We start from the raw sequence: 27,154 nt of genomic DNA on the forward strand, positions 1-27,154 counted from the left end.
CCTTCCCTGTGCAGTCGGTGCCGCTCAGCGCCTTGGAGCTGGGCCTGGACACTGAGGCTGCAGCTGCTGTGAAACAAGAACCAGAGACTGTCTCCACTCCAGCCTTGTTAAATGTTCGGGTAAGAACTGAGCTGCTGCTCCAGGCTTTGGGTGGGGAGGGGGCTCAGCTTGGGCTGGGCACCAGGTGCCCACAAAGCTGCTTTATCACTCCTCCACCTCAGGGCACAAAGGCTGAAAAACCATGGTGAAAGGCTCATGGGTTGAGATAAGGACAGGGAGATCAGCAATTTGTCATGGGCAAACCAGACTCAACTCAAGGAAATTAATTCATTGCCAGTTAACAATGGAGGAGGAAAATAAGAAGAACAAATCTAAAAATACCTTCTCCCCACTCCTTCCTTTGTCCTGGGCTCAGCTTCATTCCTGGCATCCATGGTCCTCCAAGGGCTGCAGGGGAGTCCCTGCTCCACACCTGGGGTGCCTCCTCCCCTTCCTTCACTGACCTTGGTGTCTGCAGGGTTTTCTCACATATTCTCACTCCTCCATCCCAGCTGCTGATGGTGTAGCAGTTTTTGGCTGTTGTTAAACAAATACCATCTCATAGGCACTGCCCGTGACACTGACTGGCCACACCTTGGCCAGCAGTGGGTTGGACTGGCTTTATCAGATATGGAGGAAACTGTAGTGGTCGTATATTGACCTGGGTGATGAATTTTATTTTTCTTTACCTTAAAATCTAAAAAAAACCCCTTCTGAAATATGTACAGTGTATTGAGAGATACTGTTACAGCACAAGATAATTACTCTGGTACCTTCAGCATCTTATTTGAAGACAGAAAGTATCTTCTAAAAACTGGTGTATCCTGTGTGCTAACTGAAGTCTAATAAAGTTTGCTCTTTCTTTTTGACTATTTTCTGAAAATTTCCCTGCTTCTTTGTTGCCAGCAACCACCATCCACCACAACCTTTGTGCTGAATCAAATAAATCAGCTTCCAACTCTGGGGACGACCATAGTGGTGACAAAAACAACACCTGTCACGACCTCGAGGCAGACGATCACTGTAGCAAAGATCATCCAGACCAGCACAACCACCCGGCCCTCGGTGGCAGCACCAGCAGTTCGCAATGCCTTGACCACTGCACCTTCCAAGGACCAGATTCAGCTGAAAGATCTGCTCAAGAACAATAGTCTTAATGAACTCATGAAATTGAAGCCACCTCCTAATATTGCCCAACCAGTAGCAACAGCAGCAAGTGAGTTTGCTTCCTTTGTAATTACAGTATTTATTTAAATAGTGAAATAACAAAGATCTTTGCACGTCGTGGATTTTCATTGATTAGTACAATATCTTGGTAAAATGAAGTGGTTCAGGAAACCTGCTGAATTTCATTCTAACTGTAGTAATGTTAGAATCCAGGGTGAAGAAGTATTAAATAACAGAGCTAAAAAATTAAACTCTTGATTTACGGCATGGGACGAAGAAAATGACAGATTACAGCTGCAAAGTTGGTAAAATCATTTTGTGAACTTTACTGAAGTCCGTTAGCTGTGTTACTGGAGTCTCCACCAGTTCCTGTTCTAGTGTATCTTGGAACTAGAACAAACTAATACAATTTCCTATTTAGCATCTTCCAAACTAGATTTGTAGCACATAAGGTGTTTGTGTGAATTGTCTCCTGCAAAAGGAAAATCTGTCCCTTTGTTTCATTGGAGGCATCAGATCTATTGTTTAAGAAATTAAGTCCTAAAAACTTGCTGTTTACTTTCATGTTACTTCTGAAATGCTGCAGTAAGTTAAATGCCACAAGTCCTTTGTTATCACACTCCAAATCTTCATTTTGTGATTTCTTCCATAATATTTCCTTGTATGTTATTTCTAACATGTGGTCAACTTGTATAAGGAAAAAGCTGCACGTGTGTGTAACTAACTCTTTCAAGTTGTTCTGATTTTAGCATGTTAAGATCAGACTAGTTCAGTTAGAAAATATCTTCAGTGCTGCTTTTTTTCCTGAGAGATACACAGGCATTTTCTGGATTTCTGTTATTTTCATTGTCTCTGAAGCAAGCTTTGCTGATTTTATAGGTGTGGTTGGCATAACCTATTTTTCTGTGTGCAGAGAGAGTGCAGTGCAGGAGCTGTCAGTTAGAACTGAAACAAAAAGCAGAATGTCCCTCGTTGTGTCATTGCTTTCTCTTAGGGAGTGGTTGCCAAAACCCAAGTTGAGACATGAACTGAAGTTTGAGGCAGGGAGTAAAGGAAGTGAGGAAGAGGAGGGGAGAAAGCAGAAGGGGATAAGTCAGTCCTACTAAACCAAGTGACAATTCAGAGAAGCACAGAATAGGTGACACTAGCACACAGTAACTGTTAGAGTGGCACAGCTGCAGAAAACAGTGCAATCTGTACATTCTGTGTACAGTGAAAAGGAGACCTGCAACTTCTAGAACTCTGTTCCTAATCTTATTTGTATTCCCGTGTCATTGGATCTTTTCTTGTGTTCATTAAAAAAAATGACAAATACTTGTAGAAAAGAGAAGCTCTTGAAAGGAAAATGGTTTTTTCATATAATTCAGGCAGCAGGAGTTCTAGATGGGAAAATATTAAGAAGTTAAATTATGCAGTGCCTTTGAGGAAAACATTTATTTGTGCAAGTGCCCTAATTGTTTTTAGGGGCAATTATGCTGAGTTTATTACATGCATTGATATGATGGAAGCTTGACAGCTGCTTTCAATATTTTGCATCCATCCTTATGCAAATTATTTTAGTTGTGTACTGAGCTCTATTCCTAGTTCCTTGCAATTGTGACTGAAGACAGGAAGGTTAATAAATGGTCTTCTTAAAGGATCCTGTTACAAATTTGTTCTTGAAGCATCATTGTGCTCCTGGATACTTTAAACTTCTCTTTCAGCTCATTAATAGAGCAGCATGTTAATCTGTGTTGATGTTTGGAGGGAATTCTGTAAACCACAGCTTTTCTTTTGCAGCTGACCTAAGCAATGGTGCAGTGAAGAAGGAGGCTTCCACAAAAGAGGTAGCAAGAATATGGATAAATGACATTAAAATGAGAAGTTTTTCACCGACTGTGGTAAGTGGCACAAATGATTCATTTGCCAAACCAGTGTGTTGCTGGCCATAAACAGTTGTGGCCAGTTCCAGGAGTTACTCATACTTGTCTTGTGTGTGGTGGAACTGCCAAGTGCATCTGTTTGTTCAAAAGGTCAGTTGCTCCACAAGATGAAACTTAGTTAGATGAGTGAAGTTAACAGCTGTGCTGAGCTTACATAGTAAATGGCAATTTCAAGAAATTACTGTCCTTAGCAGAAGCTGGTGTGGGCCGAGAAGGGTGTGGCTCTGATTAAAGGTGATAAGCATAGCATTTCCTCTGGGTTAAAACCTTTTCTTTTAAAATTGCTAGCAGTGAGGAAACTGAAAGACATCCCCCTAGCATGGCTGTGCTTCTGGCAGTTAAATTGAAGATGTAAATTGAATATCATTCAATTTTCTAAATGTAATAAAATTACATTCTGATGCCATAAACATTGGAGTTTTGGCATCTTCACTGATAGCTACACTCAGGCTGATGTTTTGGGAAGAACTGTGCTCCTCAGTGACTGCCATACAGAAGGGGTTTTTCAGATCACTTCTTTTATATTAAACATCAGTAGTTGTGGATGATGTTTGATTTTTCATCTGTTGAGTGCTTTACAAATATTTATATATTTACATTGGTCAGGGTCACAGTGAATGGGTAACTGTCAGGTTTCAGAGAATACTGAACAGAACTGACTATTTAACTCTAAAGGTGTGAAATGGTGTCATGAATGTGAAACTGCAGGAGACTCCAGGGGAGTACTTAGGGCTGTCCTGTTTTCAAGGCAATTTCCTTTAAGTTATAGTTTTGTTTTAATATGCAGTAAGAAGAATTTCTTTTTAATTCTGCTTATGTGAGTTTGGATTGCTCGATCTCCTTGCAAAGAAGAGGAAGTTCTCTGACTTAGTGTCTTTAGAGGGTTGTTCAGAGTGTAAGAAATCTACATTTGTGTATAGTTTCCCAGCGATTCACTGGTTTGTTCCCTACATGTGTGAAAACATTGAAGTGCAAGTTTGTCCTCATTTCCTTTCTCATGTTAATTTCCAGGAGATGGAATATTAACAATGTGCTGTTTGACTAACACAAATATTTCTCAATTCTAGAAAGTGCCAGCAGTAAAAGAAGAGGAGGAACCTGAGGAAGAAGATGAAGAAGAAATGGGCCATGCAGAGACCTACGCTGAATATATGCCAATAAAATGTATGACCTGATCTTCTGTTACATCAAAAGCCTGAATGTTTTGAGAGTTCATTTATTTATTCTCGTGTAATTACTAACACAGAAATAGATACTGTCTGAAGTTAACAGGACCTGAATGCGTTGTGGGTTTTCCTAGGAAATTTATCTTCTGTAATGCTTAGATTTGGGAGATAAGTGGATTTTTAAAGAGGAGTTCTTCAGTATCATTGAGCAGTATTTGTTTTACAGATGTGACTGATGAACTAAAATCAGTCCTGTTTTTTTACTTCTGTTAAGATGCCTTGTGCCTCAGCAGAGGAAATTTTGTAAAGGGATTCAGTGCTCACTGCTATGCTTAGGAATCTAGTTTGAGTCTTCTGGTGTGAAATCACCCTAAGTGCATTCTTCCTGCATTGTTCCTGGCTGACTACTTAGAACTGGCTCTTGCTTGGTTTTGAGTGAATCTTTTACTGCTGTTAATTGCCATCTCCTCTTTTGTCTCTTTTCTTTGTTGTACCCATTGACAACAAGCTGTTATCTTGTTTGCTAAATTCAGTGACCTGCTGTAAAAACAAGGCTTTTTGCAGGGAGTTTGTAGCTAAATGGTTAATTTTTATTGTTACTGACGAGATCTGTCAGCAATTAAACCACGTCTGTTCTAAATCTTTTCTCCTCTCATTCTGCTTAAAAATGGCACTATATAAATAGTGAGAAGAATGTTGCTTTTGCGATTCTGGCATCCTGAGGCTGCTTCTGGCCTTTTTGGGAAAACAAGGTTCAGACTGGTTTTTCTCAAACAAGTCAAGTACACAAATACTTTAATTTTCTGTAAAGTGAATTTTATCTAATCACGTAAAAATTGTTGGAAGGTGGTGAGAAGAGAAAGTTAGGATTGCAGTTATAAATTCAGATTAATGTGTTCCTTCATATGCAGTGCAGTTTAACACTTGACAGATTGTTGCAATGATGCATACTCGTTGTTGAGTTCAGCCTTTGCAATCACAATTGTAAGTTGTTTGGGTAAATATATTAACTTGTGCTGCAGGAACAGAACTCTGTATTTTGTTTTCATCTTCTGCCTTCCTTCCCCTTCTTTCTCCACCAGTAAAAATTGGTCTACGTCATCCTGACCCAGTAGTGGAAACCAGCTCCTTATCCAGTGTGACTCCTCCTGATGTGTGGTACCAGACATCAATATCAGAGGAAACAATTGACAGTGGCTGGTTGTCAGCTTTGCAGCTGGAAGCAATCACTTATGCAGCCCAGGTATGCCAGACATCAGCACAGCTTAAAAGCTAACAGAGAATTTAAGAAGAAAAACTAAAATCTGACAAGTGCAGCTATGTCAGTTTTACAAGGAGATAAAATAATAAGAGCTTAAAGGTTTGAGTTGCATTAGAAGATGGCAGGTGAGCTTCAGCTGAGATAAATGTGAGGTAATACACCCAGGAAAATTTCCTCTAAACCACTTCCATGATCTTTTAACTGTCTTAGAACATGTTAGTCATTTTTATTTCTCTGAAGTAATTTAATGGCTGCAGCAGCAGCAGGCTGAGAAAGCCAGCCCTCTTTGACATCCATGGGAAGGAATACAGAACAGCACTGGGTGTTATTTTGCTGCTGGGTTAAACTTCAGTGTTCCCACCCCAGATGTGTGTGCAGCACTCTGTGTGCTGGGGAAGGAGGCAGTGGAGTTAGGGGACAACTAAAATGGTCACAGGAGGGAGAAGTTACCTCATGAAAAGAGACTGACACAGCTGGGGCACCTGGGACTGGCAGGGAGAGAAAGGAATGGGAATGAAATCGGGGTTAAGATCATGAAGAAGTGAGTGATACACAAAACCAAAGGCAAAGAAGAAATTGGTGACACTGACAGGAGATTGGTTTAAAATGAGTAGATTGAGAATACTGCATTCCACAGGCTGTGGATGTCTGGGTCTTGCTGCTACAAAAGGCTGTACAGGAGCCTATCAGTGGGTTAGGAAAAGGCACAAAATATTGGACAGATGTTTAGAGCAGTTCTGGTTGCTGAGGGAAGAAAGGGGAGAATGGATCACACAATGCAGTTAGGGGTGCTGTGCTCTCCCTAAATAAAATCCCCTCATCCTGCTTCCAGGAGTTTGCTTGGACCACTGGTCTCCTCCAATAGGATGTTTCTTATGTTTGCTCTTTTCTGACAATCCCCTGTGATGTGTTCTGGAGAATGGGTGCAAGTTCTTTGTTCTTTCTCCTACAGCAACATGAAACATTCCTGCCCAATGGAGACAGAGCTGGATTCTTGATAGGTGATGGTGCTGGTGTAGGAAAAGGAAGGACCATAGCTGGAATAATCTATGAAAATTACTTGTTAGGCAGAAAAAGAGCAGTCTGGTAAGTATGTCAGGATTTGTTAGAGCAGACACTCCAGTGACTCTATGACTTAAATTCAGGGTCATCTGTCTTCTGACAAATGTTCTAGCAACTGGCTGCCTTTGACCTGCTGTGACTTACAGAATGTGCTTTGTTTTGTATCTTCAGGTTTAGCGTGTCAAATGATCTGAAATACGATGCTGAGAGAGATTTGAGAGATATTGGAGCAAAAAACATATTGGTGCATTCATTAAACAAGGTGTGGAAACTTTTTACTATGTACAGTTGAGGCAAACCTTTAGGTACGCTTGTGTGATGAGTTGTGCATGTTGACTGTTTTAAGAGCAAGAATGTACTAATTTCAATAAATTTGCTGTCTAGATCTTGTTTGACAGGCCTAAATCTTACAAAGAACCACACAGAGCTTTAAGTTAATCATGTAAATAGGCCCCTTGTAGGATAAAGTCTTAGCATGTGTGTTTTTTAAAAAAAAAACTGCACTTCAAGCCACTACTGACACGACTAGTAGAATATTTTCTAGGAATTGAAATATTCTTTACATCCTTAAAGCTTTGTAGCATTTGAATTTTTTACTTTCTATCTCTCAGTGCACATTTTATATATAATGCTTTTTGTGTGTAATACTTGAATAATGGACCTGCTCAGTGATTTATTAAAGCAGCAGTGGTGTGTGCAGTTATTTTTGGAGACACTGCCTCTGCTCTGGATTAGCTGCTTAAATCATAAAGTGTGATTGCTGGTTGAATTCACTGAACTTAAAAGTTTGGTTTAAGTTGGTATTTTTGCTTTGTGAATTCTTGATTTCCAAAATAAGGCTTTAGAAATCCTCATTTATGGTAGCAGCTGTAAGTACACTCATGGTATTGGCTCTTAAAGGGATACACTGAAACTAAAATCTCAATTGTATTTAAACTAAGGAAACCATGTAGCTGAAGAATGTTGTTGCTAAGCTTTTGAAACCTCAGATTTGGTCTTCCTTAAATCTGTGTTTGAGTACGGCCCTGTATAACCCCTTAACCACATTGCTATCAGCTGTGCCCTGATCATGGTGTGGGGTTATGGGTGGCTCCAAGTGTTCACACCTTTCAGTTTGAGACCACCAGCATCCCTTCATCATCTCGTAGGTGGGATTGAGGAGGGGTCTCTCTTGATTAATTTCTCTAATTTCTATTTATTGCAGTTCAAGTACGGGAAGATTTCTTCCAAACATAATGGAAGTGTGAAGAAAGGTGTCATCTTTGCTACCTATTCTTCCCTTATTGGGGAAAGTCAGTCTGGTGGTAAATACAAAACCAGATTAAAGCAGCTTCTTCACTGGTGTGGTGAAGACTTTGATGGAGTTGTATCCTTTTTCTGGAATTCATTTGATTATAATGAAATTGCTATTTAAACTTATATCTTTAAAGATTTTTAGATATTCTTTATTTATAATGGCAATCAGTTGTGTGCATGCTCTGACATTACACTTACAGTTTTATAAACTTTGTGCCAAACATATTACCATCAACTTGTTGCTACTCAGCTCTGCTACAAGAGTGAAGTTTGGTTTTTTTCTATATCAAACCTATAAAATTAAACAATTGTCTTTCAGAACTCTAAGTTTACATTGATATTTTTATGGATTTATTTAAATACATATTTGGAGTATCACCAGCATTTTCAAGAACTCTAGTGTGGCAATTTATTATCTAAATATTTTTCCAAGGTTTTTAGTTAAAATGACCAGTTCTGGAGTTTACAATTTCCACCTGTCCCCTATTGTAAGTAGTAGATTTTCTTGCCTTCTGTTCTAGCTCCTCATTCTATGCATTAGTGGGACAAAGCTTTTCCTTAATTACAGTTCAGATCGTGTTTGACGAGTGTCATAAAGCAAAGAATCTGTGTCCTGTTGGTTCATCGAAACCAACAAAAACAGGTCTGGCTGTATTGGAACTTCAAAATAAACTTCCAAAAGCCAGGGTTGTTTATGCCAGTGCCACAGGTATGTACTGCTGGGTTTGTATTAAATGTTTCTGGATGGTTTTGCTGGCACTGGTACAGATTTATGTTTCTCTTTTTAGGTGCATCTGAGCCAAGAAACATGGCATATATGAACCGTCTTGGAATATGGGGTGAAGGAACTCCATTTAGGGAATTCAGTGATTTTATTCAGGCTGTTGAAAGAAGGTAAAGTTTCAAAGACCTACAGCAGAATGCACAGGGTTGTGGCTGACTGTACTCGCAGTTCCTTGTCTTCACTCTCTAGTCCTTTACAAGCATGTCCTGTCACACTAAAAACTGTGGCTTCTAAATCTATCAGAAATGTTATTTATCATAAGTGGTGAAAAATAAGATATTTCCTTTGTTCACAGAAAATTTTGAGAGCTTTAAAAGCTTTCTGGGAAAAGAGGCCTCTTGAAAATGTGGGTGTTAGGAAAGCAAAATACTTTGCTGCTCCCCATGAAAACATCCTGTATTGTAGTGAGTATGCTGTGTAGTTAATGGCTCCCTATTTGTAGAAGGCCTCTAATGTTTATGCATTCATCTTAGGCAATTTAACAGGAGGAAATCTTGTGCTTGTTGGCATAAGAACCCGGTTCAGGGAAATTCTTTGTGCTGTTACAAGGTACTTGGTGTTTCAGAACATACTAATAATACTGAATGCGAGGGGTCAGGAGAAAAGGCCTCTGCCGCATTCTGTGGTGGGTGAGCATCTTGCTTTGCCTACTCAAAAAGAATTTTGAACACTTCCGAATGCCACAATAGGGTTTAGGATACATCTTGTTTACCATCTACATGATGTGTGGTTTTTCTGGACTTTGCAAGTGTAGCCTCTCTTCATTACTGGGTGCATATCAAAGAAATAATAATGAAGTTAGAGCCCCAAGCCTGTGAGTAGCAGTCAGCTGTTTTGCAGGTGACTTCTGTGCTCTCAAGGTGTGTTGCTGTTGAAGAGAACTGAAGTTACTTACTAATTAAATAATTTTCATGTCAGCATAAATCTGAATAACTTAAAATGGTTTGTATTATTTCAAATCATTAGCAGTTTATAAAATTAGAATGCAAGAATTTGCTGATATTTGGACCAACCTTGTTATCCAGTTCAAATTTATAAGTTAACTGTCTCCTAATCCATCCTAGGTAATTTGGGAAAAAAGTAACTGAGTTTTACCTCTTGGATCCACTTAACATTTACAAAGCGGGCATACAGTTTTCTGTAAATTTTATAGTAAAGACTAAATTTCAAGTTATTTCAAAAACATATTCCTCCAGATTTATAAGCTGTTTTTTTTCTAATGTACTTGGGGTTGTGTTTTGAGGCTTTTTTTTAACAAATCCTTGCTCTTGAAAATTCTAATGTGGACTTAAATTGTTCCTTTATTGTAGAGGTGTTGGTGCCATGGAAATAGTTGCTATGGATATGAAGCTGAGAGGAATGTACATAGCCAGACAGTTGAGTTTTTCAGGTGTAACTTTCAAAATCGACGAAGTTCTGCTCTCACAGGAATATGTTAAAATGTACAATAAATCTGTCAAACTGGTAAGAACCCCTTTTTAAATTTGCTTTCTCTGTTGAGTTCTGAGAGGGTGGAGTTGGTGGAAATTTGAATGCTCCTTTTCTTGTTCAGTGGGTCAGTGCTCGAGAGAGGTTTCAGCAAGCGGCCGATCTCATCGATGCCGAGCAGCGCATGAAGAAATCCATGTGGGGTCAGTTCTGGTCAGCTCACCAGAGGTTTTTCAAATACCTTTGCATAGCCTCAAAGGTGAAGAGGGTGGTGCAGCTGGCTCGGGAAGAAATCAAGAATGGCAAAGTAAGTTGATCAAGACTAATTTTTAATCGATTTGTCTTAAATGTAAAGCTATTAAATTAAATTTATATATATATAATACAAATATTTTCAGCCATAGTAGGAGCATGCTTTTGTACTTCATGGTATCTAATGAGCGGAAATTCAGGCCAAATAAACTTACAGCTCAGTCATAGTGACAGTGTCTGGTATTCATTTGTCCTTCAGTGTGTTGTCATTGGCCTGCAGTCGACAGGAGAAGCAAGAACATTGGAAGCTTTGGAGGAAGGTGGTGGGGAACTGAATGACTTTGTTTCTACAGCAAAGTAAGACTGAATTTTAAAACTGTACTTTACAAAACTAACTTTCATCCAGCTTAGTGTGTGTAGTCATTTGCCCTTCTGTGTGTCAAATGTGCATCAGTGCACAGAAGGTTGGGAGTCCTTTAATAGTGATGTTCTTTATTGAAGCTGCCTGTACCTAAAATCTGGCAGCGCTGCTCAGGTGAGGCCCTGATTGTCTCCTGGTTCTCCTGGCATTCCAGACTGATGTTTTAAGGTGTGAACAGCTCATACTGTTCTCAAACTGGGAGGATGGGGAGACCTGCCAAGTGTGTGCTGCATTTATACCAGAGCAAGTTACAGACCATGACTTCCTCTTTGATCAGAGGGACCAGAGCCAATCCCAAGGCTGCCTTGCTGAAAAATCTTAATTTATTAACTTAATATTTTACTTGAATTGGGCAATAAAAAAATGTCAGTAGCAATGCCACTTGTTACCAAAAACAAATTTAACAGGTTGTAACAGTGCTGTAAAAGAGATGTGTCCTACTTTTAAGAAAGTGACAAATACAGTAATGTGAGTGATAATACAGAGAGTGCCCAACTGCACTCACAAGGAGTCATTCTTCAGAGACGTCAAAGAAGCTGTTCAATGTTACAGGTTTGTACTTTGAATAAATGCAAATTCCACTGAGCAACCCTTTTTTCTTAAACAGAGGAGTATTCCAGTCTCTTATTGAGAAGCACTTTCCAGCTCCTGACAGGAAGAAGCTGTTCAGCTTGTTGGGAATTGACTTGACTGCTCAAAGTAATAACAATTCACCCCGGGACAGCCCTTGCAAGGAGAACAAAGTAAAGAAACGAAAAGGTAATGCTGGACTTCCTACACTAATGCCACAGTGAAAATGGCAACTTCTGAGCTGCCTGAGAGTGAACTTTGTGTGGGGAAAAAAGGGAATTTCTGTACAGTTGTCCTTGAAAGAGAGTGTATTGCAGATCTCTTAAGGCTAGAGGTTGCCATTAATAGATATTATATTTCTGATAAGCAACATAACCCGTAAATTTTAATTAATTTTGCTCAAAATTGGGTTGATCTGCTATGGAACTATATCCCAAAATGCCTTGTCTGAGTCAGATCACTTCCTGAAGTAGTCACTCAAGTAACTTTCTTTATCTTGAGGCTCAATGAAGAGAAGCCTAATACCACCCTCTTCCCAAACTGATGATCTTAAAAACTTGGGAGAGAGGTCTTGCTTAAAGCCTAGATTCTTTCAAAAGGTTCTGTTTTCAAAAGTTGAATATTTTTCTAGTTTGTGTGGTAAAACAGACCTCAGAGTGTATAGACTGCAAAGTTTAAACTAACTTCTCTTTCTTGTGGGATGATGGAATTAGGTGAAGAAATAAGCAGAGAAGCCAAAAAAGCCCGCAAAACAGGTGGCCTTGCAGGGAGCAGCTCTGATGAGAGTGAAAGTGAGTCTGATGCTTCAGACAATGAAGAAAGTGACAATGAGAGCTCCAAATTTTTGAGTTCTGGAGACGATGATGACTTCAACCCTTTCAGAGATGAATCCAGTGAAGATGATGAAGATGGTAAGGCAGTCTTAAGTGTTTCATCAAGAAAGTAGCTGTATTTGCAGAGAGTAAGCAGAAGGTCTTCCCAGACATTCCAGGGAGCCACAGATGAGTGTTTACTAAGCAGGTAGTTTAGTTCCAGTGATGTGGAATTAGTAGTATGTGAAATTAGATTTTTGTACACTGGAATTCAGACTTTTGTAAGTCACTTTATGCAATGAGAATGTATTTGTTTCAAAGGGATGGATGGCTGCTTAGTAAATGTTTGAAATTTTTATTTAACTTCAGATCCCTGGTTGATTAGAAAAGAGCATAAAAAAAATAAAGAAAAGAAAAAGAAGAAAAGCATAGACCCAGATTCTATTCAAAGTGCCTTACTAGCCTCTGGTCTGGGATCCAAACGACCCAGCTGCTTCACTTCCACTGTTGGAACCACCACTTCTAGTACCAACACGTCTGGTAAGAGCAGCTTTCTTTGATGTTGATTCATTTCCTAGCAGTTAGGCAATAAAATTCTAAATCTCAAAGAGTCTGTCTTAACTTTCAGCAAACAGTAACACAAACAGCAGCTTTGTAACGAGTCAGGATGCTGTTGAAAGGGCCCAACAAATGAAAAAAGAACTGCTGGATAAACTGGAAAAGCTGGCTGAAGATCTTCCACCTAATACACTGGATGAGCTTATAGATGAACTGGGTGGTCCTGAAAATGTTGCAGAGGTAGGCTGGTGATCACATATAAAGAAAAAAAGTATGTTTTTAAAGAGGTTGTTTATCAGTTTTAGACAGTGATCTCAGGAATGAGAGCAGAAGTTAGTCTGCTGATGCCTCTTGAATGAAAGAGAAATTTGAATATTGTGTTAGGATACAGGGGGAGCTCTGAGTGGATGAACACATTATTTCTGAGATTTGATAGCTTCTGGCTGGGTAAATCACACCATTTTCTTTTGTTTTACTGAGGTCTGTTTCTCTGACTGGCTGTAGTCAATTTGCTGCTGGTGTGTATTAAACAGACAGGAGCTTTAGCTCATCCTCCAAGGCAGTGGAGATCAAGAACCTTTATGTGTTGATGAAAAGCCTGATTAATTAATCTCTCAAGAACTTCAGAAAAATGTCTTTAAATTACCTGTTTTTATCAAGTAGCAGCATCAGTGTGATTTAAAAGACCCTGTTAAAATCAGTGGCAGCCTAAGCTGTCTGTTTAGCTTATTTTCTTAGTGCTGCTGGTAAATCCCTTATGAACAGTGGCATAATACAACATCATTTCTACATAGATTTGCTCTGTCACATTCCACATAGCAGATAATAGTAGTTTTGCACTCAGAGTAAATTACTGAGCACTTTAATGTGGGTACATGGATAAATAATGCTGCTTGGAGCTTTTGGTGCTGGGGTGCTTTTGGCGTTGCCCCCCTGAGGTTGTGTTCCCTCCCTCGGAAGATGACGGGCCGCAAAGGCAGAGTGGTGAGCAACGACGATGGCAGCATCTCCTACGAGTCACGCTCTGAACTCGATGTGCCCGTTGAAATCCTGAACATCACAGAGAAGCAGAGGTTCATGGATGGAGATAAGGTAATCTTTGAGAGAGAGACTGTAGACAAATGTGCCAGATGCCATAGTAACTCTAAGCTATTCACCAGTGACTGGCAGGTAGCGTAAGTAAGTTCCATTTAAGAAGCGCTTTGCTGGTTTGTTTTTCAAACCAGTGTGTTTAAAGGTCAGCCTGTAGTTTGGGTGACCTCTGAGGCCCCATGTGCCAAACTGTAAGCTGGCACCTTCAAGCTGGTTTTGTAAAACAGTATGTGTTTACAAGGCAGATTTGTGATTCATATCTTTGATTCGTTGATCTGGGTCACTGTGCACCTCCCCTTCCAGGAGGAAATGATTAAATTGGGAAGTGGTGAAGACCACTGTATGAAAACTGACAGTGAGGGGTGAAGGGAAAAGATGGGGCCTGTTAACCTTAACAAGGATTGAGAAGTCACACTTGGAAGAGTGGTGACTTCTGCCCTTAATGTTGCACTCTGAAAGAAAATCCTGACCTGAATAATGGTAGAATTGCATCTGATAAAAGTGGGGGGAGAAAGCCCTTCCTAGTGGTTCACTTAGGCTGTGCTGCCACAAGAGGGCAAATGGAGTAAATGTCCCTGTGGATGGAACTTGTGTGGTCCTTTGTGACACTTGAGGGTAAAAACTCTGGTTCCTGTAAGTGATTTGTGCACAGTCCAAACATTTACATTCTTTCAAGGCAAATGCATTGAGGCACTGGAATGGCTAGATCCTCTTCCCTGTACAGCCTTAGCAGCAATATTTTGTCTTTTCTGGTGTTTGCTATTGGAGCAAACCTGTGTCCCTCCCCTTTTCCTTCAGAGTACAGACCAGTGTCAGGGAGATCTGCCCTCTGGGATGGCAAATCTTTGTTTGCACAGAGAGTTGTTGTTGAAAAGTAAAGCAAAACCCCCTCTTTTTACTCAGAAAAGTTCATTAGCATTTCTAACTCTGATACAGAAAGCCACACCTTTGCTGCCCTCCCCCTGCCTTGTGAGTAACAGTGAAATCATTCCAGACCCATGTTTGGTAATAGTTGTAAAACAATACTTTTTTTTTTTTTGAAACTGAAGCTTGATCTTGGATTTATTGCTAACTAAGAGCTCTTTTCTCCATCGTAGAACATTGCCATCATCTCAGAGGCTGCCAGCTCTGGTATCTCACTGCAAGCAGACCGCAGGGCCAAGAACCAGAGGCGGAGGGTCCACATGACCCTGGAGCTGCCGTGGAGCGCAGACAGAGCAATCCAGCAGTTTGGTAAAGCACTCACTGTGTCCTGAGCAGCAGACTCAGGAATGATAACTGAACTTACTGCTAACGTGGAGAATCAGATGGAGCAGGCATCCTCCTAAGGACCCCTCCAGTCTCTTGTACCCATGAACAGAATCAGCTTTATCTGTGGTTGTAGCTAATGGTCTTGAAAGCTTTGAAAGAGACCTCACAAACAAGCCTAGGCTGCAGCTTTGGAGTTTCATTCACATATGAAGTGTCTTTCTAGAAGTTGTCACAATTTTTAGAGTATCTCTGTGGTACCTTCTGTTTGCTGTATTGCAGCAGAAACTAATTTTAAGCAGGATTAAGTTCTACCTTTTTTCACTGCTCTTCACAGTTCACATTTTATTTAAAATATTCAGTGAAATAGAATTTATCTAATTTACGTGCTTCTACTTAATTATCCAGGAAGAACTCATAGATCCAACCAAGTGACTGCTCCAGAGTATGTGTTCCTCATTTCTGAACTGGCAGGAGAGCAAAGATTTGCATCTATAGTTGCAAAAAGACTGGAGAGTTTGGTAAGATGTTTCAAGAGGTCTGATCCTTCCTTTGAGAAAATACAACTTAGATTTCTTTTTCTTAAAAGTTGTATTTAATGACAATGATGCGTCTTAACAGGGAGCCCTGACCCACGGGGACAGACGGGCCACAGAAACTCGAGACCTCAGCAGATTCAATTTTGACAACAAGGTGACAATTCTATTTCTGTTGGGTAACTCACGCTGTGGTGCTTATTCCACAGATGACCTGTTGAGGAAGGTTCCTCTCCATCCCTTACCTTTAACTCTGTCCCTTGCTGATGGCAGGCCTCTTTCTGTAACCCATAATTGTGTTTATGAAGCCGTGTGGAACACACATGTGTAAATCACTTTTCTGCTCTTGCAAACAATCAAAGTCTTTAGTAAATGGTGTGTGTCCTTTAAGCCACAATGAAAGATTAATTTGGCAGTTCTAATTAAAAATTAAGACTGGGCTGTTTTCAGTTATAAACTGCACTACATAAAGGTGATAAACAATTCCCTTCACTATTGCACAGAAAAGCTTTTAATTGTGAATTATAAATACCTGTTAAACCATGTGTGCCTGGAGCTGTGGCACAAACACTGGATGGCATTGACAGAACATCTTTCTTTTTTACACAGTATGGCAGAAATGCTCTGGAGATTGTTATGAAATCCATTGTGAACTTGGACTCCCCAATGGTCTCACCTCCTCCTGATTTTCCTGGAGACTTCTTCAAAGGTAAGGCTGTGATAGCTGCCTTTTGGTCCTTCTCCACTACACAGAAATTGGAAATACTGCTAGAGCTGTAAAACATTGTTACAATTTAAAATGATCAGCTGAGACAGATGGGAGTAAACGCCCAGTGAGAGTCTGTGCACGTTGCTTGAATGTTGAAGTTCACACTTGAAACCAGATCTGTGAACTCTCAGTGTGAGGAATGTTCTGTATCTGCCTGGCCAGTGTATTATAAACAGATTTTTATCTTTATTTTCCCATTGCCTTTTGGAACTGTTCTCATGCATAGTGCCATTGGTTTCCTGCGGGGACAGAAGGCAAAGCTGTGTCTTGGTTATTGATGTATTAGGTAGAAACTGCAATAATGGGAAGTGAGGGGTGTCAGAGGCTTTGGAATCAGATCCTATAGCTCAACAAGCTGTTACTTTACTGGGTTATTTTTAGATGGCAAAGCAGCTATGATTGAACTTCTTTCTCTTTCCTAGATGTTCGTCAAGGATTGATTGGTGTAGGCTTGATAAATGTAGAAGACAGATCTGGAATACTGACCCTTGATAAAGGTACTTGGGTGTTCAGTGTATCTGTAGAATGTCCCTGGGAGCATCTTATGTCACAACAGTGGGTTCCCAGCAGCAGAACTGAATTTGTAACTATCTAAAAAGTGACCTTTTTTGAAGAACTTAATGTTTTCTGCATTTCTGAAAGATTGTATTTAAATAGTATTTGTAAGGCTTTGAATACTGATTGAGGGCTTGTGGTTATCAAAGTTAATCTTTGCCCTAATACATGTATTTCTTACTCTTTTTTAAGATTACAACAATATAGGGAAATTTCTGAATCGAATTCTTGGCATGGAAGTCCATCAGCAGAATGCTTTGTTCCAGTACTTCTCTGACACGTTAAATGCAGTTATTCAAAATGCTAAAAAGAATGGAAGATATGACATGGGCATCTTAGGTGAGTAAATCATTTCACAATGCTCTTGAACTTCAATGAGAACAGAGCAACAGAATAAAACTCTGCTTTCCTTTTCAGATTTGGGCTCTGGGGATGAGAAGGTGAGGAAGGCAGATGTTAAGAAATTTTTAACTCCTGGATATTCTACCTCTGGACATGTAGAGCTGTACACAGTAAGTTTATTCCTTTATCATCTCTGTAGGAACTAATAACATTTGCCAGTAAGTTTTTACAATGTGTTGAGTCCCCAGGTGTGTAACTATTTGAAAGTTGTTCCCACTCAAATAGCCCTGCACTGCTCTCTTGTAGATCAGTGTGGAGAGAGGAATGTCTTGGGATGAGGCAACAAAGATCTGGGCAGAACAAACAGGTCCAGATGATGGATTTTATTTATCACTACAGGTGAGATTCTTCTGTCTCTTGCATTATGTTCAGAGGTTTTGGGGTTTGAAAAACTTACTTGTTCAGTTCTGCAAAATACATTGAGTCTTACATTAATTTTAATGTTAAGATTTTTATAACACTGAGTATTAAATTCTTCCTTTTATTTCCTCAGGATATTTCCTGATAGGAATATGGGCCCAAATTAATAGCTCTTATTTAAACCTCCACCAGGAAATTGTGGTTTCACTGTGAGGTTCATGTGGATTACTGTGTTCTAGAGGCGTATTACTGTCCTTGGTTGTACTATTACACACTCTTATTCCTCTGTAAAGAGCACAGCATGGAATCACTTCAGCAGATAATTTCATCATGTGTTAATTCAGGAAGTTTTTGGTTTGTCTTTTTTTTCCAGATAAGAAATAACAAGAAAACAGCAATTCTAGTGAAAGAAGTGAATCCTAAAAAGAAGCTTTTTTTGATATACAGACCAAATACTGGGAAACAACTCAAACTAGAAACATGTGCAGACCTGAAAAAGAAATATAAGAAGGTAACCATTAAAGTTGTGCTTGTTTTTTAACTTAGAAAAGTTTGAAAATAATTATAAGGGCTTTATTTTTTTTGTATTTATGTATAATTTTGACGAGTCAAAAAGTAGGCTTCTTTCTCCAGAACAGAGCTTTTATTTGGGTCTTTTTTAGCAGGTCTACATGATTTTAGCATTCCTATATCCATTTCTGAATTCCTTTCTGAATATAAATTATCTGTGGTGTGGTAATAAAAAATGAGGTTCCTTAGGGTCTAGCATGTGTTGAATTTGCAAGAATTTAAGGAAACTCTCATCAAGTGGATTATTGAAAAAGCTCTGAGGTTTCTCTGTGTTTAAGCATTTTGCTCATCCTTTGCGATGGATAATTTCAAATTATTATAATGTAGGATGCTGTACTTCTGTACACCATCCTGATGCTGGTGCTCCCTCCTTTCTCATGATAACAACCAAATTGGTTTTCTTTTATGTAAGTTTTGATGTGTTTTACTTCATTCCCACTTTGGATGATTCTTGCAGGTACCTTCTGAGGATGCTCTGCCACACTGGCTGGAGCAGTACAACTCCTCTGCAGACACCTGCACCCATGCCTACTGGTCAGTGTTTGTGCTTTAACTTCTGCTATTTCACTTTGGACTGGTTTATCAACTGCTCTTCTTCTGTCCCTCGTAAAGCCTTGTGTTTCTTGTGTAAGGGAAGTTGCCACATGACCAGTCAAATGACCCAACTTATGAGTGAAAACATTGAGCTTTGCACTTGCCCTGAAGTCCCAATACATAAGATGAGTGTTAATGTATAAATTACACTCAGAGGGACTCAGGAGTAGCTTGTGCTTGAAGTGTCTTCATCTCTTCTGTTATTGTAGTCTGATAGTTCAAATGTTATTGGGGGAATGTTTGGAGATGAGATGGATGTCAGAAACAGCTGTTCCTCCTCTGCTGCCTCCTGTGTGGCTGAACTCAGCTGGTGGCTGAATTCCTGAGTAACTGCATAACTGGTAGAAGTTTCAGATTAGTATTGGAGCTTCTGAAGTACCCTGATCAGATACCAGTGTCCTGTAATGTACTCCGGCTCTCAGGTGACCTCAGTGATGGTATCTTTGACTCAAAGCTCTGTCTGTGCATTTTGTAGATGGTGCTTAACTAGGCCAGCCATTCCCAAAGCTTTACCATCATCTGTTCTCAAAATGTCCTTCCCTTTGTGTGTGTGTGCGCAGTCCTTGCCCGACTTTGAATGCACACTAAATAACCACAGGTCTTATTGTCAATGAAATGAGATCCTTTAGTTTGCAGAATGGTTTTGAAAGCTTTTCTCCCTGCCTGCAGGAGAGGCAACTGCAAGAAGGCAGGCCTGGGGCTGGTCTGTGAGGTGGGGCTGCGCTGCAGAACCTACTACGTGCTGTGTGGCTCCGTGCTGAGCGTGTGGACGAAGGTGGAAGGAGTGCTGGCCTCCGTCAGTGGCACCAACGTCAAAATGCAAATCGTGCGCCTGAGGACAGAGGATGGGCAGAGGATCGTAGGTGGGTGCCTGGGCTGCTCCTCTGCTGCCCCTTAGAGCAGGGGTTGGCTCTGACTGCTCAGTGGCTCTGTGCTGGCAGCCACGTGCTGAGTTTGGGTAAAGGTGTTTAAAAGAGAGCCGGTTTGTCTGCTGTGGAGGGGCAGAAGTGCAGCTGTAGAAATCTAGAATACAGTATATTGAGGAGGTTAATAAAGGCAGGTTTCTTTTTCAGCCAGGCTTTGGAGCACTTAATCTCAGTTCTTTGGTTTACTGCAGCAAAAATGTTGTGCACAGCCTGCTCCAGCCAAGGTTCTCTGACATCATAATGGCTCCACTTTTCCCCCCACTTTTGGCAATTAACAGTAGGCCTTCGAAATAATTGTTTTCGTTGTTTTTGAGCTACTGAAAGTGTGTAGAATGACTTCAAGATGATTGTCTCTTGACTAAACCTCATAGTGGAGCCCTCAAAACAGGGTCCTCAGAAACCAAACTCTCCAAATGTTTTGTTAAATGTGGACTTGCTGTGGATGTGCCAATATCATGGCAGCTCCTCCTCTAGTACCACTTTCCTAGGATGTTGGAAGTAGGTTTTTCCATGCTTAAACTTTCATGATGATGTAACTTCTGTGAGACTAGAAAAGCAAAAATAGCTGACTTCTCATGACAGCAGGTAACATGAGAATAAATTTTGTTGTCAGGCAAAATGAGAACTTCTTTCTCTTGCTTCACAACCTAAAGGATGTGAAGGACTGAGGAGCAGGACTCGTGGCTGTGCTGATTAGACTTGACATCAGAACAGTCATTATTGAATGTTGCATAAATTAAAGGTTGCCATCATCAGCCTGAGCTCTTAACGAACACAACTGATGGTGTTTTATGAAACCATTGATGTGTTGCTGTTCTCAGGTTTGATCATTCCTGCAAATTGTGTGTCGCCCCTCGTGAACCTCCTGTCGACGTCCGACCAGTCGCAGCAGCTCGCAGTGCAGCAGCAGCAGATCTGGCAGCAGCACCACCCCCAGAGCATCACCAACCTCAACAACGCATGAGAGGACAAGCTACAGGTGTTGACTTTGGTGTTTGAGGAAAAGGCTGTAAAAGCATATCACTTGCATAAAAATCAGGGACAGATTCCAAAGAAATATAACTTTTTCAGTTCAGTTGTGTCTCAAATACTTTGGGAATAAAGAGATCTAAAAAGGTTGGTAGAACTGAAAGCCAGCAGTTGTTTATGGTGGTGCATCTGTCTTTCCTTATGCTCTCTGTAGTGCTTCCTGTTTGCTTTTACTTTTGGCCTTTTAAGCTACAAACCACAATTTGTTTGAAAATGCTTGAAAATCCCCAAGCAGGCTTTATTTTTATCTTGTCATACAGTGCTCAGGGTTTAACGCAGTGCATCGATGCCATTGCTGTGGGAGATCTCGAATGCATGTATTGAGTATATATATAGAAAATATATATTGGGTTTTTCTCTTCAATTTGAGTTTATAAAAGCATGAAACCTAGAGGTTGCACATCATGCATTCAGGTTCCTTCCCAGTTTCTGTTTGACAGTGCATGTCTTTGGAAACGGGCATGGACGGCATAAACACACGAGACAGGAATTCAGAGAGAAACACAATCTTAGTTGTACAGCATTGGTTATTGCATTTTTATAGTGTTTATACCCAGGTGTTGCATTTTTTCTGGTTCTCTCCTGGGAGTTATATATTTGAGTCTACAACATGTTCTTTTTGTGATAAACATCTTAAATTAAAATTAGTTCATTTTTAATGTATTAATGGTATTCCTAATGTGTACTGCAAAGATGGCTGGATGCCTGTTTTCCTTAAATTGAAGCATTTCCTTAATCTGAGGTGGTTATGGAAACTTAAGTGCAAATTCACTTCCATCTCGCATACAATCTTATATTTTTTACTTCATTAACATAATTTAATTTGTCACTTTTAAGATGAAACCTTACTTGAGCTGTAAATTAGAGAATGGGAAACACTTGAGGGTTCCGCTGTATGTGCTGTTTCTGTTATGTTTAATATGTTGTAAGACATTGTAGAGTTTATCTGGAGCTGTTTAAAAGAAATTGTAATGTACAAATGTGAATAGTCACTTATCTATAATATGGGTAAGTTTTGTTTTGCCTATAATAGTAGATGTTTATAAGAAAGTGAAGGACAATGTTTGTCATTTCTTGCTTGCACAGGTTGCACTATTGAAAAATTGAGATTGTATAAACCTGTCCAAAAAACTACAAGATAATGATCTTGTAGATGTCAAATAAAAGTTATTGTACTAACAAGAAGTGGAGTCTTGTTTAGGCAATCACCATATTCCAAAAAAACTAACACGTCTGTACAATTGGAATTGGACAGGACTTGGCATGTTCCTGCTCTAACCAGGCTTCTGTCTTGCAGCCCAAATCTCTCGGCTGAACTCGCTAATGAGGCAAGAGCTAAACTCTGTCTAAAGCTCCCTGTGTGTTTTAAGGAAGGCTCAGCTCAGTTCCAGAGCAGGATGGCTGCAGGTGTGGCACCTCTGAAGCGCTCGGTGAGCCACTCAAGGGTCAGAAGGAGTGGGGCAGAAGAAGGGGCTTCCCTTATGGAATTATCCCTTATTTATTCCATAAATCCCTTATGGAATTATTGCTCCTGAGGCTCAGTTAATGTGAAGCTCAGTGTGGTCACCAAGGGAAGGAGGGAAGGCAGACCTGACAGGGAAGGAAGTTTGCCCAATTCCCTCAGCCCCAGCCTGAAGTGGTCAGGAGGGATGAATCCCCTGCTCCTGCTTGGGATAACTGGAACTGCAGATCTGGAATAAATCCCCTGCTCCCCATGTGCTGCTGCACCTCTGTAAATCCCTGGGATGCAGGTGCTCAGTGCTGGGGGATCCTCAGTCTGCTGGGAGCAGGGGAGGGGAGTTGAGCACTGTCATAGCACTGGCAAACTCTAGAGCACAGGGTGTGGGGGAGGCTGTTCCTGTGCTCTGTACCCACCAGGGGATGGATTTGGCACCCATTCCAGGAGCAGGGCTGGGATTTTGAGGAGTGTGTTGACAGATTACTACTGCAGCAGACAGCAAACCAAACTGCCAGTAACGACAGGCTGTGTGTGGCTGCTGCTTAATTGTTACTTGCTGTAGAAACTTCTGCCATCTGAGATGGTGACATAACATTTTAGGTCTTGATCCTCAGTAAAATAGTTCTGAAAGTGGTAGACTCACAATTAGTGATTTTAAATTTTTTTTAATAATGATTTAAATACACTCAGTTCCTAAGTGCTCTTCTCAGCCTGGTGTGCTCACTTTGATTGTTGGGATGAGCAGATCTGATATTCCCTGTATTGATGAGCAAACAGCACTATTTTGCTTCAACCTTTTAAACTTCCCATGGACTTGTGTCCCCCGGAGGGGAAAAAAACTGACAGTACTTCCAAGATCCATAAGAACTGTTCCTGTTCCAGAAATCCATTCCTCTACTTGCTCCTCTTTGCCTGCTCCTTGCACCATCACTGCCTTGGCTTTGCCATACACTCACTAACACAGCTGCAGCCACGGCTCTGGACTGTTGTAACATCTTGAAAGTTAACATCAAAAACAAGAAAACAGCTTTCAAGCCACAGCAATATTTCTCTCTTGAAAATTCCTACTCAGTGCTTGGGGTGTGGATTTTGGCATTTGTTCCCTGCATGAGCTGCTGATAAAGCTTGGGGAGAAAGGGAATGTAAATTGCCCTGGATGGGGTAAGAACAGTGAATGGTGTCCCTTTGCAGCACTGCCTGTGAGACAAACATCTTCCTGGGGAGGAAAAAAAGACCAATTATTACATCATAAATTACCAGGCCAGGCACGGTGGTCTCTGTATTTTCCTGCTTGTGGGGTATTGATCTGCTTTGTACAAAATGAAATACAAAATGCTTTGTACATCTGAAGTGGACATAAAGCCTATAAAGGACAGAGGGCTCTGGTAACAGGGGCAATGCCATGTGTAAAATGGCAGCAACTTCTGTACTGTGTGGATTTGGAATTGTGCTGCAGAAGGGGAAAGTACATATTTGAGTTGATTTGGGAATTGGAAACCCAAATTTTGGGTTCTTTTTTCTAACTGTCCCTTGACAGCAACTCAATTATGACTTGTTAACTAGTTTCATAATTAAGATATGTCTGGCATGATAAATGCAATTATAACCTCCTCAAAACCTCCTTGCACTGCAAGTATTCCACTTTTTCCAGTGGCTGTGTGGTTCATTGGGAGCACGCTCCTCTTGTAAGGACTGAAAGTTCCCCAAAGATGCAAGTTCTCTGTTCCATGTGTAGTATTTTCTTTGTAAATGGAGAAATCTCTGCAACCTGTAAACGCTTGTTCAAGTGAATTATCAAGGGGTTTTGTATTTTTCTTTTGTGTTTGGAATAACTTCACTCGGCTCCCAGTGCAGTCTGTACATAAATAGAGCCTGTTTGTATATAGAGGTGTTAAAGGCTACTGAATTATTGAATGTAAATAACTCTCGTTTTCCTCTGTGGTTTTTTCCTTCATGACCTTCCCAAGATGTATTCCTATTTTCTCAACCTGCCACATGGGCAGCTTGTGTGTACTTTGAAATATATATAGAGCATATATAAACCTTCCAGGGTGTGTGTGTACATTGTAGATGTTATGTGTTGCCATCTTTTTTTTTTTTTTTAATTTTGTTGTCTGTCTCCCATGATCCTTTTGATGCTCTGTGGGTTTATTCTACATTTTCAGTGTGAAATGCATTCCCTTGAGAGAAATGGACCCAATGTCTTTCAGTGATGCATGTTCACTTGGTGGCTGTATCACAGAAACAAATATTTGAGTGTTCACACAGATTGTTTCTTTCAGTCTTTCAGAACTTGAGCTTTAATCCTAGAAACATTTCTATTTTCTTCCACTTACTGGTATCCCCAGCTGTGCATTCAGTGAGCTCCAAAAATCAGAGTTCTAGAATTAAGTTCTAACACATCAAAGTCTATTACTGCTTTTATATTAAGTGTGAGCTGTCTTAAAAGTGCTCTAGAATGGCAGTGATTGAGAGCAGAAAAGATGTGTCTATTGTAGCATTTTCCTGGGAAAATTTTGAGCTTCCTGTCATGTCTAAAATTCAAAATGAGCGTAATGAAACTTTCTTACCTTGGGGAAAAAAACAGTGCAGATTTTTAATTGCCAGGTAAAAATAATATATTTCTATCGAGGTTGGAGATGAATAAGAAATCCCATTAATTGTCTCGCAGTTATCCCTTGAGCTTGCAGCAGCTGTCCCGTGGGTTTGGCCCTTCCCCAGCTGCAGGGCAGGACTGTGGCCCTGCAGTTGTTCTCTGAATTCAGTGATTTGCCAAGTGTGAGCCAGGGTGAGAAGCGTGCAGCTGCAAACGGCAACAAAATTCTTCTGGTACTTTCTGTGGTCACCGTGAGCTTTAAAGGGGGAGTGCTGAGAGCTCAGGGGGTGCTGCTGTCCCTGCTGGGTTTGTGCGGGGCTGCAGGGGGACGGGGCTGGCAGGAGGGACAAAGTGACACAAGCACGGCCCCAGGAAACCTCAGGGCTGCCCTTCCCTGGGAGCAGCGTCAGCCCCAGGGGCTGCTTCAGTTAGGGAATGAGTTTGAAAAGCAGCAACTCTCTTCTTGAGGAGAAAAACAGGGATGAAAAGGCTGCAAGATGCTGTTTCTCAGCCCCACTTGCAACAGCTGCAGACAGGCTGTCCCTAAAAGCTTCTGCAGAATAGAGTGAGGTGTAAAAACCTGCAGAGAAATTCCTGGGTCTGATGTGCTTCGCTGTTGATTTATTGGCCCAAAATAATTTTTGAGTCAAAGGGATTTGAGGCACCACTAAGATTCAAGAATAGGAACTGGACAGGGTTAAGCTGAGGCCAAAACTCATGGAAGAAATCTTTTGCCTGCTGTGTCCTAAGCCAATATCCAGGATTCTGTGAACCTGGTGCCCTGTGTCTGAGGGCTGCTGAGATGTCTGGGGGGAAGCTCAAAGTGAAGCATTTGGTGCACTTAAAACAGGCAGCTAAACCAAAATACAGAAGTTCAGATTTAAGTGATGTCCTGCAGTGTCAATACCTGAACCAAGGTGTGTTACATTTTATTTTGTAAGAGCTGACTTTGGTTGGTGTTTCTGAACTTGACTATGTTTAGGGCATCACTTCAGTGACAGGGGCCTTGTGGAGGAGTAGTTTTCCTACACTTAATTTGTACTGGGAAGGATAAAGAGACATTTCTGCTGCCATTTCTGATGCCATATATATTTATGTCTCTTCTTCCTGTCTTGGAGAAGATAATCAGGAAAATGCCAGCTTCCTTGCAGTCACAGAATCACATTTTTATTTGCCAACTAATTTGATTTATTTTTCAGTCATTGCCATATTGAGTTTTATTGGAGGTGGGTGTTCACTGCCTCAGCACCTTCCCTGTGACCCCAGCCCTGCAGTAACTCACTGGGAATCTGCTCTGCACAAAGGATACACTGATCTTCTGAGTAGGGCTTTGCTATTAGTGCTTGTTCAGTCTCCACCTTTAAGGGTCCAAGGTGACAGAATCCCAAAGCCACGTAGGATTTCAGCTGGGTTGTGTGAGGTGTTTTTATTGCCTGCCCTAATGGGAACCTTTGCCAAGCTGAAAGCCTCCATCCTGCAGCCTGGGGTTGTGCTGTGTCCCACATGTCCCCAGAGCAGCAGGACTTGGAGTGCCTGGCAGTAAAACATCAGCAATGTTTGAAAAGATTTATACCCCCAAAGATGACAAACAGAAACATGATGGACTCCATACTCAGTTCTCTTTTTTTTTTTTTCGGTAAAAAAATGTTAAATAAATTAAGCTGGTTGTTACTTCGGGATTTTTTTCTTTCCCCTTTTAATTTTCTGTTCTGGAACTTGCCCACAGAGATGCTGGAACGCCTTTCTTTCAGCAGCACATCTACACCATTGAGCACACTCACTGTCACACCATTTTAGGATCCCTCAGACTAGCAGAAGTCATGTTCTAGTGATCCAAACAGCTTTTCTTTCAATCCACTTGAATCCTGGCACTTAACCTGATTAATGTCACTGGTAAATCAAACTGGTTTTATTGGTAGTTAAGAGCAGACTCACAACATTCTTGAAGTGCTAATTGTGTAGGGCTTAAAAAAGAGAGGAGGGTTTATAAAAAATATATCAAGATTGGAAAGTATCAACTTCATATTTTATGCATATTTTATGCAAAGTATGAAAATAATTTTCCTTTATCCAAAGAGTTAGTCTGGGGTAAACAGACTAATCTTAGTCTTGTACATCATTTAACATTGACTTTTATTCTCGTTTTCCCCAAATATGGAAAAGTGATGATGCCAAGATCTTAGCAATAAATGAAGATGCCCAAACCTCAGAATTTAATTATTCATTTTCACAAAGCAGTTGACTTTGTTCTGTAAGTAAGGGAGAAATTTCTTAAGAGAG

The 27,154-nt window shown here is 40.5% G+C and overlaps 1 protein-coding gene across 1 annotated transcript in view; it reads left to right on the forward strand.

Annotated features, from left to right (window-relative positions):
- Nucleotides 1-24,320, forward strand: part of SBNO1 (strawberry notch homolog 1) — a 30,332-nt gene extending 6,012 nt beyond the window's left edge. Inside the window, exons 3-32 of the mRNA XM_031059451.1 lie at nucleotides 15-119; nucleotides 946-1,255; nucleotides 2,986-3,086; nucleotides 4,196-4,292; nucleotides 5,377-5,537; nucleotides 6,508-6,641; nucleotides 6,789-6,879; nucleotides 7,822-7,983; nucleotides 8,487-8,622; nucleotides 8,702-8,807; nucleotides 10,008-10,161; nucleotides 10,250-10,432; nucleotides 10,637-10,734; nucleotides 11,406-11,557; nucleotides 12,082-12,279; nucleotides 12,550-12,720; nucleotides 12,809-12,978; nucleotides 13,699-13,830; nucleotides 14,928-15,063; nucleotides 15,487-15,599; nucleotides 15,700-15,771; nucleotides 16,224-16,323; nucleotides 16,806-16,880; nucleotides 17,131-17,277; nucleotides 17,356-17,450; nucleotides 17,587-17,679; nucleotides 18,074-18,211; nucleotides 18,728-18,804; nucleotides 19,534-19,727; nucleotides 20,612-24,320. Coding sequence (XP_030915311.1) covers nucleotides 15-119; nucleotides 946-1,255; nucleotides 2,986-3,086; nucleotides 4,196-4,292; nucleotides 5,377-5,537; nucleotides 6,508-6,641; nucleotides 6,789-6,879; nucleotides 7,822-7,983; nucleotides 8,487-8,622; nucleotides 8,702-8,807; nucleotides 10,008-10,161; nucleotides 10,250-10,432; nucleotides 10,637-10,734; nucleotides 11,406-11,557; nucleotides 12,082-12,279; nucleotides 12,550-12,720; nucleotides 12,809-12,978; nucleotides 13,699-13,830; nucleotides 14,928-15,063; nucleotides 15,487-15,599; nucleotides 15,700-15,771; nucleotides 16,224-16,323; nucleotides 16,806-16,880; nucleotides 17,131-17,277; nucleotides 17,356-17,450; nucleotides 17,587-17,679; nucleotides 18,074-18,211; nucleotides 18,728-18,804; nucleotides 19,534-19,727; nucleotides 20,612-20,754 — 4,044 coding nt within the window. The 3' untranslated portion in view covers nucleotides 20,755-24,320. The remainder of the gene's footprint in view (nucleotides 1-14; nucleotides 120-945; nucleotides 1,256-2,985; nucleotides 3,087-4,195; nucleotides 4,293-5,376; nucleotides 5,538-6,507; nucleotides 6,642-6,788; nucleotides 6,880-7,821; nucleotides 7,984-8,486; nucleotides 8,623-8,701; nucleotides 8,808-10,007; nucleotides 10,162-10,249; nucleotides 10,433-10,636; nucleotides 10,735-11,405; nucleotides 11,558-12,081; nucleotides 12,280-12,549; nucleotides 12,721-12,808; nucleotides 12,979-13,698; nucleotides 13,831-14,927; nucleotides 15,064-15,486; nucleotides 15,600-15,699; nucleotides 15,772-16,223; nucleotides 16,324-16,805; nucleotides 16,881-17,130; nucleotides 17,278-17,355; nucleotides 17,451-17,586; nucleotides 17,680-18,073; nucleotides 18,212-18,727; nucleotides 18,805-19,533; nucleotides 19,728-20,611) is intronic.
- The last annotated feature ends 2,834 nt before the right edge of the window (nucleotides 24,321-27,154 follow it).

The sequence above is a fragment of the Geospiza fortis genome, unplaced genomic scaffold (assembly GCF_000277835.1).
Source record: "Geospiza fortis unplaced genomic scaffold, GeoFor_1.0 scaffold145, whole genome shotgun sequence".
Taxonomy (NCBI): Eukaryota; Metazoa; Chordata; class Aves; order Passeriformes; family Thraupidae; genus Geospiza; species Geospiza fortis.